Source organism: Rhinopithecus roxellana, chromosome 21 (assembly GCF_007565055.1).
Source record: "Rhinopithecus roxellana isolate Shanxi Qingling chromosome 21, ASM756505v1, whole genome shotgun sequence".
In the NCBI taxonomy this organism is placed as follows: domain Eukaryota; kingdom Metazoa; phylum Chordata; class Mammalia; order Primates; family Cercopithecidae; genus Rhinopithecus; species Rhinopithecus roxellana.
The window spans coordinates 18,115,157-18,131,012 of record NC_044569.1 but is presented as its reverse complement, the minus strand read 5'-3'; the positions used below and the strand labels follow the sequence as shown (position 1 = coordinate 18,131,012).

Below are 15,856 nucleotides of genomic sequence, written 5' to 3'. Positions count from 1 at the left end.
TGATTCAATCTTTTTACTTGTTATATAGGTCTATTCAGATCTTCTATTTATTCTAGATTATCTAACTTTTTGGTGTGTCTATTGTTTGCCTCATTGTTACTTTTTTAAACCCCAGGCGCCAGTGGTGTGTCCATCTGATTTTCAGTGTTTTCAAGGAATGTCCTATATGTAGCCACTCTCTGCCCAGAGAAAGTTTAGTCAAACAAAACAAAGGCAGGCTCCAGGTCTCAGCCCTTTAGGGAATCCACAGACAGGTTAAAACAGAGAAACAATCCCTTGAGAACAGGGTCTGCTGTGCTTCTCCAGAGGGCAGATACTAACACCTGGAACTCAGGCTGCCATCTTTTAGACTGCTGCCATGCTGGGAAGAGGGGAGGGCAGGGGCACCCAATCTTTTGGCTTCCCTAGTACACACTGAGAGAACTGTCTTGGACTACACATAAAATACACTAATGATAGCTGATGAGCTTTAAAAAATTGCAAAAAAAAAAATCTCATAATGTTTCAGGAAAGTTTACAAATTTGTGTTGGGCCGCATTCAGAGTTGTCCTGGGCCACATATGGCCCACGGGTTGTGGGTTGGGCAAGCTTGGGGTAGGGCAAGACTAAGTTAACTCTAGAAGAGTCCTCCTACAATGCTTCAGTAGCTTCTCTCCTAAGAATTGGTTTTGTTTCTGTAAATCTTTCACTATCCTCCAGAGTTCTAATAAGGTAGATTCTGACAGTGTTTGCAAGATTTTTCAGTGTTTCTTGGGAGAGATGAAGCCCTGAAGGTACCTACCACACCATTTCCACTGATGTCTTCCTGATGCATGTATGACACTAGCGTAACTCTGATACCCAAAGCTGACAAGGTCACTACCAAAAAAAAAAAAAAAATTACCACCCCAATATCTCCCAATCAGTGTAATCATTAAACTACCTTCTGAGAAGAAAAAAACATAACATGATCATAAGCACAGAAAAAAAATTTGATGAAATTCAACACCCCTTTATGATAAAGACTTTCAGCAAACTAGGAGGAAACTTTCACAGCCCGATAAAGAGCATTTTCAAAAAGCCTCCAGCTGCCCTGGCGTGGTGGCTACCTGAGGTCAGGAGTTTGAGACCAGCCTGACCAACATGGTGAAACCCTGTTGCTACTAAAAATACAAAAAATTATCTGGGCGTGGTGGTGGGCGCCTGTGGTCCCAGCTACTCGGGAGCCTGAGGCAGAATCGCTTGAACCCGGGAGGCGGAGGTTGTGGTGAGCCGAGATTGTGCCATTGCACTCCAGCCTAGGCAACAAGAGCAAAGACTCTTGTCACAAAAAAAAAAAAAAAAAAAAAAAAAAAAATTAGCCGGGTGTGGTAGTGCACACCTGTAATCCAAGCCACTCAGGAGGCTGAGGCAGAAGAACTGCTTGAACCCAGGAGGTGGAGGTTGCAGTGAACCGATATAGTGCCATTGCATTCCAGCCTGGGCAACTAGGGCAAGACTGCTTCTCAAAAAAAAAAAAAAAAAAAAAGCCTCCAGCTAAAATCATACTTAATGGTGAAAGACTATCTTTTCCCTACAAGGTTGGGAACAAGGCATGGAAGTCTACTTTTTTCATTGTATTCTATATTGTAATAAAACCCCTAAATGGTCTGATTAGATAAGAAAAAGAAAGAAAAGGCACAAAAATTGTAAAGAAAGTGGTTATGGACTTAGTTGTGCCTTCCCTAAGTAATCTGAAGTCCTAAAGTCCAGGACACCTCAGAATATGACTATATTTGGAGACAAGACCTTTAAAGAGGTAGTTAAGTTGAATGAGGTCATAGGGGTGGGCCTGAGAGTGGCTGGAAGCGGAAGCGTTTCCTGGGATGCACACACAGAAAAGGCCACGTGAGGACGCAGTGAGAAGGCAGCCATCAGCAACCCAAGAGGAAAGGCCTCAGGAGGATTGACTAGAAAAGAGGATGAGGATTTATTGAAAATGGAAATGTACTATATCTTAATTGGGGTAGTGGTTACACGGGTATATATAATTTTCAAAATTTATCACACTATACATTTTTTTAAAGCCTCTACAATTTAGCGTATATAAATTAAACTTCAATTAGAATACAAGACAATAGAACCCCCTCCCCCCATATTTTCTTGACTCCTAAGGCAGCACTTTTTTTTTTTTTTTAAGACAAGAGTCTTGCTCTGTCACCCAGGCTGGAGTGCAGTGGAGTGATCTCGGCTCACTGAAACCTCTGCCTCATGGGCTCAAGCAATTCTTCTGCCTCAGCCTCCTGAGTAGCTGGGACTACAGGTACACACCATCACACCAGGCTAATTTTTTCTATTTTTAGTAGAGATGGGATTTCACCATGTTGGCCAGGCTGCTCTCGAATTCCTGACCTCAGGTGATCCTCCTGCCTCAGCCTCCCAAAGTGCTGGGATTACAGGCATGACCCAGCACACCAGACCAGTACTATTTTTAAGAGCCCACTCTACTGATTTCTCTTTAACATTACCAATTGATCACCATAAGAACTTTGAAGAGAAAAGCATATATTTTGCTTAAATCAATATATCACTGCAGGTACTGAGGTGAAAAAGTCTACCTGAGTCACAGAATAAGGGCATTGAAAGAAAAATCAATATATACAATGTTATGTTAATTCATTCAACAAATGTATAATGAGTACCTACCACACCACAAGTTAAGCAGTGTTGTAGGAGATGGGGATACAACAGTGAACATATGGAACTTATATTCTGAGGGAGAAGATACAAAACATATATAATAAATAAGTAAACCACATAGTGTTTTGAGAAATTTCTTTCCATTTTAGAGAATGGGAAATGTAGACCCTCTGGTTTAGGTGATAATATTTCATATATATCAACATCAACTTTTAATACTAGTCTCCTACATTTGAATTCCTTTTTTTAGTGGACTGGCCAGGAAAATTTATTCTACATATCTGGGTTTATTCATAGCCCTCTATGATGCTTGCATTCTATGTGCTGTTGATAAAGACATCAACTTTTGGCGTATCTTCAGCTGAGATTTCTGGGTATCAGAAGTAGTATCTTAAGGTACCTTTATGGTTGAACAAAGAATAATGATCATGATTGTAATAATAAAAGAAACATGAGAAATGCTCCTTAGAGGCAAGATAGAAATGATTTCTGTACTTTGGACACTCCAATTGTTCATTTCTTTAAGCATGTCACCTACTTTAATCCACCTGGGGTTATGAAGAGTACTCACATCATTTTAAGCACAGGCTCACTTATAGGAACAACTAGGAGCTTCTGAGATTATTCTTTACTTCAGCTGAGTCTAGAATAATCATCGTCCAATGGGAAAAAAAAAAGTGTTTGGGAGTTACTAGGGGATCTCAACCAGTGGCAGCTGCTATATAAAATCATATAACCTAAGAAAACCCCAAAGGCAAAATGAAGGGCACAATCTATACCATCAGGTAAATCCAAATTATCCTAGGTTCAGCCTCTGCCAACATTTTAAGGGAATTTAAGAGTTTCACGAAGGAGGAATGAAAAGGAGGAAGGGAGCGGCCAAAGTCAGGTTTTACAGCCTGACTTAGGAAGGAGCAGTGCCAAGCTCAGAAGTTTAACATTTTAGTTCTGGAAATTACGCGCTCAGTGGCTTCACAGCCTCTGCTAGCCCATCACCATAACAAGAAAAAAATGCCCTCAGCTTTGAGGGTTCTGATAAAAGGGAATATCGATGATTGCTCAGGAAAGGGAAGTTCTAGGCACGCTGGTGGAAAATGTTTTGAGGCTGCAAGGGAGGAAAAAAGAGGAATGAAGATCGGGTGTTTCCAGATTTATGCCTTTTAAAAGTTCTTTATTCAAGTTTAGATTTTCCCAAGTATTATCTCCCTGTTTGACATTGCTCAATAAAAGCAACTAAAACTGATGAATGAACAAGTTTATATATCTTAAGTGTAATTTTGACAATACTGTACATATCTTTGCTATCATAAGGTTGTTTCTTGAGACAATAGTCTTTTTTTTTTTTTTTTTCCACGTGTTTAGCATCATAAAGCTGGCAGAATGGTGAGGAGGATAGGAGAGGTAAGGGAGTAAGAGACTGGTAATAAAGATTAATGGTCCTGTAGTAAATGTCCTATGTAGTACTTAATGAGTAAAGGATAACAGCAGAAGAAACAAAAGATATAAGACAGAAGAAAAGTGTATTAAAAAATTCACACACACTAAAAAGGGTAAAGCAATTAAGAAGGTGCTAAACCAAGCAGTGTAACTTAGGTGATTAGTGCTAGGTCATCGGCCTTATGATAAACAGGGTTTCCAAGTCTACTGCGCATCCATGGAAAGTTTATATCTCCCATTTGGTTGGGTGCCACAGCAAATGCCAATGTAATAACTTTGCCCTGTACTATAATCTGCATACACTAGCTGTGCAATGGGCAGAATGGCTCAAAGGGGGGCAACTTTAGCCTCTTTAATGGTCATGCAGATCATAATTTTGCTAACAGCTCCATATTAGAATAAAAGAGAAGGAAAATACAAGACGGTCTTCTTTATGAGTAGAAGAGTCAGTAGTTTCTGTGAATGCCTTAAAATAAAAACTCTTAAAAAGATGAAAAAGTTTCTATTCTTTTTTTTTTTTTTTTTTTTTTTTTTTTACTGCAACACTACAACCTTCCCCCACTCCCACAAAAAAAAAGGGGAAAAAAACCTAATGGAAGAAAAAATAAAACCATGAGTGAAAACTGTTCCTGAAAACTTTGCAGAATTGTAACAGCTTTCTCTTGGTTAAATTGATTGGTATAGCAACATTATAAAATGACTATTAGGATTCATTGTGCACAACAGAAAGTGCTGAAATGTCAGCAGACTATACAGCGAAAAGTAATGGGTTCTGAACCCCTGTTAGTCAAAAATGATTTTGTTTCAAATTAGAAATTGATTTTTTTTTGGACACAAGCCCTTTTCAGGCTTCTGGCTTCTGTAGCTAGGCCCAGGAGAGATTAACCTCCACCACAGCAAGGGCTGGCCTGATGATATCTTTCTCAAAGTGCCTTTTCAATTGCTGCTTTCTACTGTTGCTGTGGTCTTAACCAATAACACAAGTTATTTGTTCTTTTGCTATTACACTATATTTTTTATCATTTTGCCATTTTATCTTAGTGCTGCCACACAACACAAATTTGAAGACAAGTTAACCGAAGACTGTGTTAAGCTTTGCAGTGTAACCACCACACCAGTTGTGACTAGTTCTTCGCTCTCCAAAGTGCAATGACTAAGAACAGAGGAAGCTGAGGTAAGGGTTTTCCATTTCTGAAGGACTGCTAACAGAGAAAGTAAAGATTCTACCTCATAAAATTTCTTCAATTTAAGTTTTATTTTTGGAAGCAATGTCCAAAAAGAAACTTCTAAGTTGTTCTAAAGCAATGGAAGTCTACAAAACTTTTCTTTGCCTTATGTCAAACAAAACGTACTTTTGCTTTTATTTCAAATTGTGGATAGTCCTCCCTCCCAAAATTTGAACGAATTATCATCTCTCAATTATGTGGAATAGGATTAAACAATTTCTAGATTAATCATAATCAAACCGAAAAAGCATGACAGAGCTAGTAGCAGATGAAAAAAGGCAGGGAGATATACAACTGCAAGATATCACAAAGCACTGCCCAATTTCCAAATAAATAAATGTAAGAGTGGCTACAGAGATTATGAAAAGTAGGTTGCATGACACCAGAGGTAGAAAGGTGCTGGCCCAGTAGAAAAACAGGTAAGTAAGAAGGAAATCAGGATTAATGGTTGTGAGAAGGGAAAAAAGACACCTAGGAAAGAAGTGTGAGCAAGAGAGGGCTCAGACGTCTTTTTGGGCCTTTGTTTCCTGTACATCTTTTCTGTACAATAAAGCTCAGACTTGCTCCATTCTTTTCCAAAGTCGATCCTGTAAGGATGCCAGGATAGATTAAGCCAAAAGCTTCTCCTGGAACTGGGAAACAAATAAATTTGCTTCACTCAACATTTAACATACTTATTGATAATTGATTTCTTTAAAATCTACCACATATAATAGGAAGTGTTACTGACACTTAAAAAGACTGCTAGGCAAAATATGCTTTACACTTTTGAGATTTTGCTTTAGTCACAATATGGGGAGTTGTCCATGACCTCTCTTCCACCCTCCCCATGATTCTAGTCAACTGAGGATTAACTGTAGTTGTTAGCGTTTATGTTTCCAGGAGAGATTTATGTTCAGTATCTTACCCTTTTTACTCACTTGGAACATTATTTTAGTCTATGACCATACTTACTGCTGACTAATTCTTAACAGTTATTGCTTGCAAAAAGAGGGACAAGTTGGATACAGTTTTTCATTCCAGTATTCTAAGAAAAATGCAGATACAATTCACTAATCTAGTAAATGTGTTACCTGTGGCCTTGCAGGCACACTTCAGTGCGTAAACATTTGACTTTTGCTCAGCATTGTAGGAAATCTTCTGAAATTCACTGGCTAGCAACTACCTTCACCTACCAGCTTCTCATTTTGCCACTACAGTTGTTAAACTTACCTCTTTGGGGTCTATATGTATCTTTCTTTTGACATGACCACTGGGCATCATCTTTCATATGCGAATGAAACCCAACTGTCTTCTTCTCCTTCCTATTCTCTCCACTGTTTGGGGTGTCTTGGTACTTTTTAATGGATGATGATGTTCCAAGCAGCCAGCCATCGCAGTTTGACTTTAATAAACTGAAAGAACAACGATGAATGAACTGTTGAAGGCATAGAAAGGGACATAGAGCATACAGATATTTAAATTCAGTATGGGTTTAAATGCAATTCATTAAGAACTTTCTTTATCTTACTTTTTACTGAGGTGTAATTTAAATAATTTACTCAACATCTATTTTGTGTCCTGTCACAACAATTTTGGAAAAGAAATGGTCTTTATTCTCAAAAAGCTCACACTGGGAGTTGGGGAAATAAGATTCAAACTGATGAAACAGCTAATAAAGTCGCAGAGTATGACTAAGAACCAGGCTATCTATAGAAATAAAAAGTATGCTAAAACAAGACTTGCATATCTAAGATGTTTTCCAAGTACTAAAAATGAACACTAGGGATTAAAATATCACCAATGTGCCTCACACAAACGCATTTGTGTTTCTAATTTTCAATTGTTATCAGTATTTATTATGTACCCAGAGTATGTAAGAAGTAGTGTAACAGTGCATGTAGAAGAACTAGACTCCATACTTACATAATTTCATTGAAAGGTCAACAAGACAAATACACAATAGGTATTTTAATGAAAATGAACACATGTACATACTTTCTTCTCTATTAAACTGTGTTCCCACCATTAGCACATTTCCTCTTATATTTTCTTATTTTAGGGAGAAATATTCTAATGATGTGTTATCTCTCATTGTTCCCTCTTCATGTTTGTTCACAACAAACTCATGACACTTTGGTTTTGTCTTCCCCATGCCCATAAATAATGTGAAAATTAAAGAAAAAGACTTGGAAATGCATAGAGGCAGCTACTGAAAACACAAGATTCTAAAATTACAATGTTTAAACTCCTCAAAAGCAGAGGGAATCTCCAGACAAGAATAAGCTGAATGGAGTGTTGCCAGGTCTATCACTTATTCCAGGTGACCTTTGACCAGTATTCAAATCACATAATCTTAAATAAATGTCTCTGGTTTATACTGATCAGAATTTTTAGCAGTGTTTGCTCATATCATAATTTATTAATAAAAACCAAGAAAGTAAATGGTTTTATGTTCAGAATTATATAAAGAAAATAAAATCATTAGTTATATGGCTTAGTAAAGTAGGCACAAGGAAATGTATAAGTGATACTCTCTCCTTTTTTTTTTTTTAATCAGAACACAGAGATCATTTTCCTCTGCAGACCAACCAGAAGATGTGTAACTTAGGGTTATATAAATTGCACTCATGGAACAGGAAAATACAGAAAATAAAAGTACCTTATTGTGAATGTTATATAAATTTATGTCAACCCAGAGGCCCCAAACCCAGGCAAATCCAATGACTACATCTCTGCTTGTTCTTGTAGAAAAATTAATGTGACCCCAACCATTGGCTTCCCCAAAATTGATTCATTCTCAGCTCAGTCGAACTCCCAATACTGACTGCCTTCTGCTTCTTTACAGCATTTTCACAGAAGCTTGCATTTTCACAGAAGCTTTTCTGTACCTTTATTCAAAATTCCATCTTGGTAATCCTCCATCTCAACTGGGAACTTGGCTTCTAATTTCCCTAAAATAAAGATGACTACATGAAAAATTTCTTCCTTCATTTGTATTTATTTCCATATTCACCCATCCTCTTCTAATGTCTCAAAAAAAATTTACCTTTTATTTGCACTCTTGATACCATCTTGACCCATCCCCTCTGTGACTACGGCCTGTCAATCATCTCTTTTTCTTATAATTTACAAACTCCTCCTCTAAACTGGATTCTTAGGGCTACAAACAAGAGATCTTCCATTAATACCCCGTGTCAGTGAGCGTGTGGGAACAAGAGCACTTTAATACCTATTGCAGGAACTGCAAATGGGTATCACCTTTTTGTGAGTGACTTGTCAACACAAAATGAAAATGCATCTCTCCTTCAACAGTTCTACTTTTATCCCACACTTGAGGCCAGGAATTTGAGATTGGACTGGGCATCACAGCAAGACCCCATCATTAAAGAAAAAAAAATGTTTTAAATTAGCCAGGCATGGTGGCATGTGCCTATAGTTCCAGCTACTTGGGAAGCTGAGGCAGCAGGACAGCTTGAACACAGGAGTTTGAGCTTACAGTGAGCTATGATCATGTCACTGCACTCTAGTCTGGGAGAGAGAGTGAGACTCTGTCTCAGAAAAAAAAAGGAATTTCTCCTACGGAATTACATGAACAACAGCATGAGGATATTTGTTCAAGGATAATCACTGGAGAATTATTTGTAATAGTGAAAAATTGAAAGCAAATATTCAATAAGAGAATGAATAAATTATGGTACATATTCATCATAAAGAACACTATTCAGCCATTAAAAAGAATGAGGTAATTCTTTTTTTGTTTTTTTGAGATGGAGTCTCACCCTGTTGCCCACGCTCGAGTGCAGTGGCACGATCTTGGCTCACCACAACCTCCGCCTCCCAGGTCAAGCAATTCTCTTGCCTCAGCCTCCCGAGTAGCTGGGAATACAGGCGCACACTATCATGTTCGGCTAATTTTTGTATTTTTAGTAGGGATGGGGTTTCACTATGTTGGCCAGGCTGGTCTTGAACTCCTGACCTTGTGATCTGCCCGCTCGGCCTCCCAAAGTGCTGAGATTACAGGTGTGAGCCACTACGCCCGGCCCAGCCCTGGTTCCTGTTCTTAAAGAGATGTTAGTGGGGGAGATAGATGTGGAAACAATTTTTAATACCATATGCCAAATGCAGTAATTCAGGAATATGCTGGATGTTATGAGAGCGCAAGGGCTAGGCACCTAACTTTATTTGCATAACAGAAGGGAGATTCCTGAAATATTCAAACTTAACTTTGGAAGATAAGGAAAAACGTAAGAATGTTCTAGGTAAAAGAAAAGAGTATTAGCAAATATACCAACATATGAAACTTCAGCTCATATTTTGGGAAAGTTAAATAGCTAGGTATTGTCACAGCATTAAATTTTCAGTGTGTGATAGGGAGGAATGGAGATGAAGCAGGTGAGACAGTGCAGGTCAGATAATGAAAGGTTGTGTTTTCCATACTGAGGGGCTTGAACGCTATCTTGTGGCCAAGGTGGAGTCACTGAAAGGCTCTCAGGAGAAAAATGACATGATCCAACCTGAATTTATAAAAAATTATTCTGGCACCATTTAGAGAATGGGCTGCAGGAAACTGAATGAGGTAGAAGGCTGCTGAAAGAGCTCTGGTGAGAGATGAAGGTTTCCAATAGAGAAGCAGTAGTAGGAACGGAAAGACATCGTTCAAGAAATATTTAGGATTTACAAAGGACAGAACTTGATGTAAAAGAGAGGGAGAGAAAAGTCAAGAACGACTGGCAGAATTTTGGGTTGATAAGCAATACAGAGGAAGATTGGGGAAGGGTGGGAAAAATTAAGTGCAGCTTGAGGTGCTTATGGAACATCTGAGAAGATATTTCAAGAAAGTAATTTGATCAGTTACTCCATGGCTTTTTGCTATTGGCTGAGTGAGTTTAGAGGTGGTAGGGTTGAGGGAAACAGAGTTGAGAAAGAATATGCTTCAATTTCAATTTCCTTGGTGTAGGAGGAGATACAGTCATTCTTGTGAGTAAAGTGGGTATTGAGAAGACAGGTGAAGGTTTGGAGTTTGTATTGAGGGAATTTGAAATAGAAATGAAAAGAAAAAGATTTTCCTGAAATGTTGAGGCCCTAACAGAAATAGAAATCATCCATTTATAGCAGGGCTCAGGTGCAGAGATTAAAAAGCAGAGAAAATGGTGTGAGAGCTCGAACTAGGGTTAGGATTTCACTGGGACAATGCAGCTGACTGGGGATCAAGGGAAATAAATATACTAAAGTAGTTTAGGTCAACCATTCGGTCCAGGAAGAAAGTGAGGCAACAGGGACTGAAAGACTGGCAGAAAAATGAAGGGAAATAAATAATTTAGCTATCCCTTTAAGGTAAAGCAAAAATAAAACAGCAACAACACCACAAATAAAAAACCCTTGGTATGGTATATGTGAGAAACATGAGAACATAAGCTAAAAAGGAAGAGGCTGGGATGACAGACTCAATGATTTTTCTGATGAAACCATAGTGGGTGATAGCAAACTCTGGGTGTGGCCATGGATGACGCTGCAGTGAATTGAGGAAGGCAAAAATTCTTTAGCTATGGCAATAGATAGATCAACCATATGCATATTGGGATCTCACAGAATGATGGTAGGAGTTATGGGGGAGAAAGTGACTTTAAGTGGGATGTCAAGGTCCTAGTGAGACAATGATGGAAAACAAAGGATGGAAAAGGATGGACTGCTGCAGTCAAACTAGACATATATTTAGATTCACATAAATAAAGAGATTTGCAAGAAAAATGCTGGCACTCCTCTCTCTGTTGTTTATCAAATGTGACAGAAAGAATGGCCTCTATTAGAAGTGGTGCTCTCAGAAAAGATGCTGATTTTAGGCAGTGATTCACAGCTTGGCAATACATTTAAACAATCTAGAGAATTTTTAATAGGAATGGTGGACTGAGTCCCACCCACTTGTCAAAACTGAATTAATCAGTATAGGGTGGGACCTGGATATTGTTTGCTTTCCTCTCTCACTCTCCTTTCCTTTAAAAAAAGCTCTATAGGTGATTCCAATGTCCAGATAGGATTGAAAATTACTGAGTTATTGTGAAGAGTGGGAGAAAACATTCTTTTAGAAAAAGGCATGATGAAAAGAGTGCATTCCCTATGAAACAGGGATTCTCTAAGGCACCAGCAGGAAATCCTTGGGGGACACCAGGAGGGAAAGGGGTGTTAGTGATGTGAGGAAAACTAGGGGAGGAAAGGTAGACATTTAAGGGAATGAGAGTATAAGAAAAAATAGCACATGAAATACTCAAATTTTGGCATTTTTTTTTTTTTTTTTTTTTTAAGAAAAAGAACAAGTCCTTGATTTAGAAGACCATAAAATCTAGGTTGGAGAAACAGATAGGTACCTATTAATTCCTCTGTTAATTTCCAATGGCCTGATTCAGGTGCTGGCCATATCATACCTAAACAATTGCTATATTGTCCAGTTTCGGAACCAGCCCTGGAACCAGCCATTTCTTTGAAAAGGTCTGGTACCTTGTATTGGGGGGGGGGGGGGGGGGAAGCTATTGGATTACCACAGCTTCCAAGTCTTTGCTGTGGATATGGAAAGAGAATATATGTCTGTACCTATATAGTAATTTCTATATATAGGTATCTTATATTGAAAAACATGAGTTTATACAGAGTTTATACTAGTATCTTCAAAATTCCAACTCTAAACCAACAGGGTTCATTTTAGCTTCTTCTCTTTCCATAGAAATATCCCTTCTCCAACAATGGAAAAAACTGGCCATTTTCCATAATATAATTGAAGCGGCATCATTCATCTGGGGTAATACCCGAGGTTTGTTGCCCCAAGCCAAGGAAATCAAGGATGCAGACACACAAGGAATAAGTTTAAGAGCAGGAGTTTAATACGTGAGAGAAAGAGAAAAGCTCTCTCTCCTGCAGAGAGAGAGGGGCTCCTGAGTGGTTTTTCTGGTTCTGTGGTTAAATGCGTGGGGTTTTATAGACAAGCCTGAGGAGGCGGTGTCTGACTTACATAGGACTCAAAAGATTGGTCGGACCAAGTGTGCCATTTTCACAGTGCATGAAGAAGGTGGCCACCCCACCCTAATTTTTTATTATGGAGGTGGGTTCTCTACCTTGCCAGCAGCATGTTGCCTGTTCCTTTATGGTACATGTGGTTGACAAAGAAAAGGCAAGATGGAGCCTCCATGTTGAACATGCCTGGCTTCCAGGTAACCTTTTCCTATTGGCACAGCTGCCAGCATTCACCCATGTAAGCTTCCAGCTTGGTTATCTATGTCTGCAGCTCGATTTTTCAGGCTGCTCTTTGTTAGAAAAGAAATGATCTAGGGGCTGCTTTTTGTTAAAAGGGAAGCCTTACTGAGGACTCTCTTACCCTCTCTAACTGCTTAAATAATTTCCTTTCAGCTCCTGTACCATAATTACTTACTTAATACTTTTGTATTAAAATAATATTCTGTCACCACAGCTATTCATCCTTTACCAACCTACTCCTCTCACACCACATGCTTCTGGGCTGCTTCTGCCAGTGCGCCTCTGTATGGACACTGTGGACACTGCAGGAGACAAAATGTGCTACCCAACAAAATGAAGGATTGTTGGGCTCAGGACAATTAAGAAAAAGCAAACACAGGAAAGCTCTCTGCCCTCCCTTTAACTGCCTAAAAGGTGAACACAGATTTACAGAGACAAAAGGTACCCTGCTTGCCTTCTACTAGGGAGAACAAAGGTTAAACACTGAAGGAAACTTTAGATCCTCATCATCTGGAGATGACACCAGGGAATCTACATGAACAGGCTTTACCAACTAGCCTTTATCTGTCATTTAGTTTCCTTGACTCAATTTGCTACCTTTAGGAACTTAAAGTCCTTTATCTTTGTCTCGTTACTTTTCTAAAATTTTACTGTTCCTTGTTGAAGATGCTATAAAAGCTGGAATGAAAACTACCTCTTTGATAACTACTCATTTTCAGAGTTTCTTCCATGTACATATGAAACACACATGCTAATAAATGTACGTTCATTTTTCTCTTGTTAATCTTTTTTTTTTTTTTTTTTTTTTTTTTTTACATAGGTTCATTCCAACTAAGAGCCTATGAGGGTTGAAGAAAAAATTATTCTTCCCCTACAACCCATTCCCTACCCAGCCATGACTGGGCTACTCCTAAGGAAGCTCTCCTCATCCCTCTGGGTAACAAGACCCCATGCAAGGTCAAACTCCACATGGATACTTCCTTTTCATTCTGCTCAAGCTCCACCACACACCACCAGTGCAGTTCCCACAGGGAAGCCCTCCTCACCGTGCACAAGTTCTGATATTCTATGCCCAGCTGTCCTCTTCTATGGATGCCCTTCTCATACCACTCACATTCTAATGCCTCAAGATCAAATTATTTTCTGGCTAGGATGTGAGGTAGCAATCAAGGTTCATTTCTTCTCCATATTTATATCCAATATTTCTAGCATTACTTGTTTAAAAAACTTTCCTTTTTCTACTGAATTGCTTGGCACCACTGTCAAAAAACAGTTGAGCATATGAGTGTGTGGGTCTGTTTCTGGACTCCATTCTTTTCCATCAATCTATTTATGTATCTTAAGGTGAATACCAACCTGTATTTATTACATAACTTTAATTTACATACGTAAAATTAGGTAGCATAAGTCCTTCAATGTAATCTTCTAGAATAACTTAAAGACTGTCACTGCTATTCTAGTCTTTTCACATTTCCATATAAATTTCAGAATAAGTTTGCCAATTTCTATAAAACAGTATGTTGGTATTTTGACTGAAATTGCATTGAATCTAAGATTCAGTTTGGAAAAAAATTTTGACATTTATAACAATACCAACTGGTCAAATTCAAGAGCATATATTTCTTTCCATTTAGTTTTCTTAAATTTGTCTCAGCAGTATTTTGTGGTTATCATGTACAGATATGTTGCTTCTTTTGCTAAATTTATTCTTAATCATTTGATGGTTTTGATGCTACTATAAATGCTTTCTTTTATTTTCTATGCTAATTACTGCTATTATATAGAAATAAATTTTATTTTTATACATTGAATTTGTATTCTGTGATTGTGTTAAATTCACTTAATTCTAGTACTTGTCTCTGTAGCTTCCTTAGTATTTTTCCATGTATACAATCATGTTATCTCAGAATAAAGACAGTTTCGCTTACTTCTTACCAATCTTTTTGCAATATTTTTCATGCCTGATCACACTAGAATCTCCCATACAATGTTGAATAAAAGTGAACAAGAGTGGACATCTTTAACATGTTCCTAAAGGTGTTTATTATTAAAGAGATGTATCTCTGTTGACACTATCATTTTTCTAGCTTGATGCGAGGTCTTTTTTTTCTTCCTACAATGAATAGGCACTGGATGAGTTACGTCAAATGCTTTTTCTGCATCTGTTTGAGATGAAGTTTTTCTTTAATTTTTAAAACGGATTAAAATCTTTTTTATTGTGCTAATATAGCAAATTACATTGATTGATTTTCAAATGTTAAGCTGACTTTGCATTCCTGGGATAAAGCCTATTGAGTCAACCTGTATTACACTTTTTACATATTCCTGAACTTAAATTGCTGATATTTTGTTAAGGACTTTTTTGTGGGTTTTTTTTTCTTCCCGCATTTATGTCCATGAATTTATGTCCATGGGGAAGACTGGCCTGTCATTTTCTTTTCTTCTAATGCCTTTACAAGGTTCAGACCTCACAAAAGAAGTTGAGAAAAGTTCCCTCTTCCTATAGTCCAAGTGGTTCTCAAGTGTGGTAGGAGGAGAGAATGTTGCCACACAGAAGGCATATGGCAATGTCTGCAGAGGTGTTTGATTGTCACAACTCAGGGCTGCTATTGGCATCTAATAGGCAGAGGCCAGGGATGCTGCTTAACATCCTACAATGCACAGGACAGCCTCTCACAACAAATAATTATCTGGTTGAAACATCAATAGTACCAAGGCTGAGATGCCCTGTTCTAGTCTCTGAAATAATCTGTGTAAGACTGACATTATTTCTTCAATAGATACTAGGTAGAATTTGCAAGTGAAGTTTTGATAGGTGTATAGTTTACTTATGGGAAAGTTCTTAACTAGAAATTAAATTTCTTTAACAGATATAGCGTTATTCAAATTTTCTACTTTTTTGTACCAATCTGGGTATATTATTGACTTACAGGAATTTATATCATTTAAGTTGTCAAAAGTGCTTGCAAAAAATTGTTCACAACAATACTTAAAAATATAATTAAAACGTATAGTGATATACCCTTTTTCGGTCCTGATATTGGTAATCTTTTTTCTTTCATAGTAGGTTGATCATCTTGAAAAGGATTATTAATTTTATTTACAGTTTCAAAGAATCAACTTTTAGTGTTGTTGATTTCCTATTTGGTTTTCTGTTTCATTGCACGACTTACCAAAGAGTAGCTGCTACAAGGTTGAAAGCAGACATAAAAAAAAATTACCAGACATAAAAAGAAACAAAATGCTAACCATAGTCAAGGAAAAAAAATCAATAATTTAAAATCAATGAAAAGATGGCCCACATGTTGAAC

General features: G+C 37.8%; 1 protein-coding gene across 4 annotated transcripts in view; it reads right to left on the bottom strand.

The window, feature by feature from the left end:
• The window catches only part of KIAA1328 (KIAA1328 ortholog), a 397,521-nt gene that overhangs the window by 56,503 nt on the left and 325,162 nt on the right, over positions 1-15,856 (bottom strand). For all 4 annotated transcript variants that reach the window (XM_030925946.1, XM_010385375.2, XM_030925948.1 and 1 more), the window contains one exon: positions 6,534-6,715. In XM_030925946.1, the coding sequence (XP_030781806.1) occupies positions 6,534-6,715 (182 nt within the window). The remainder of the gene's footprint in view (positions 1-6,533; positions 6,716-15,856) is intronic.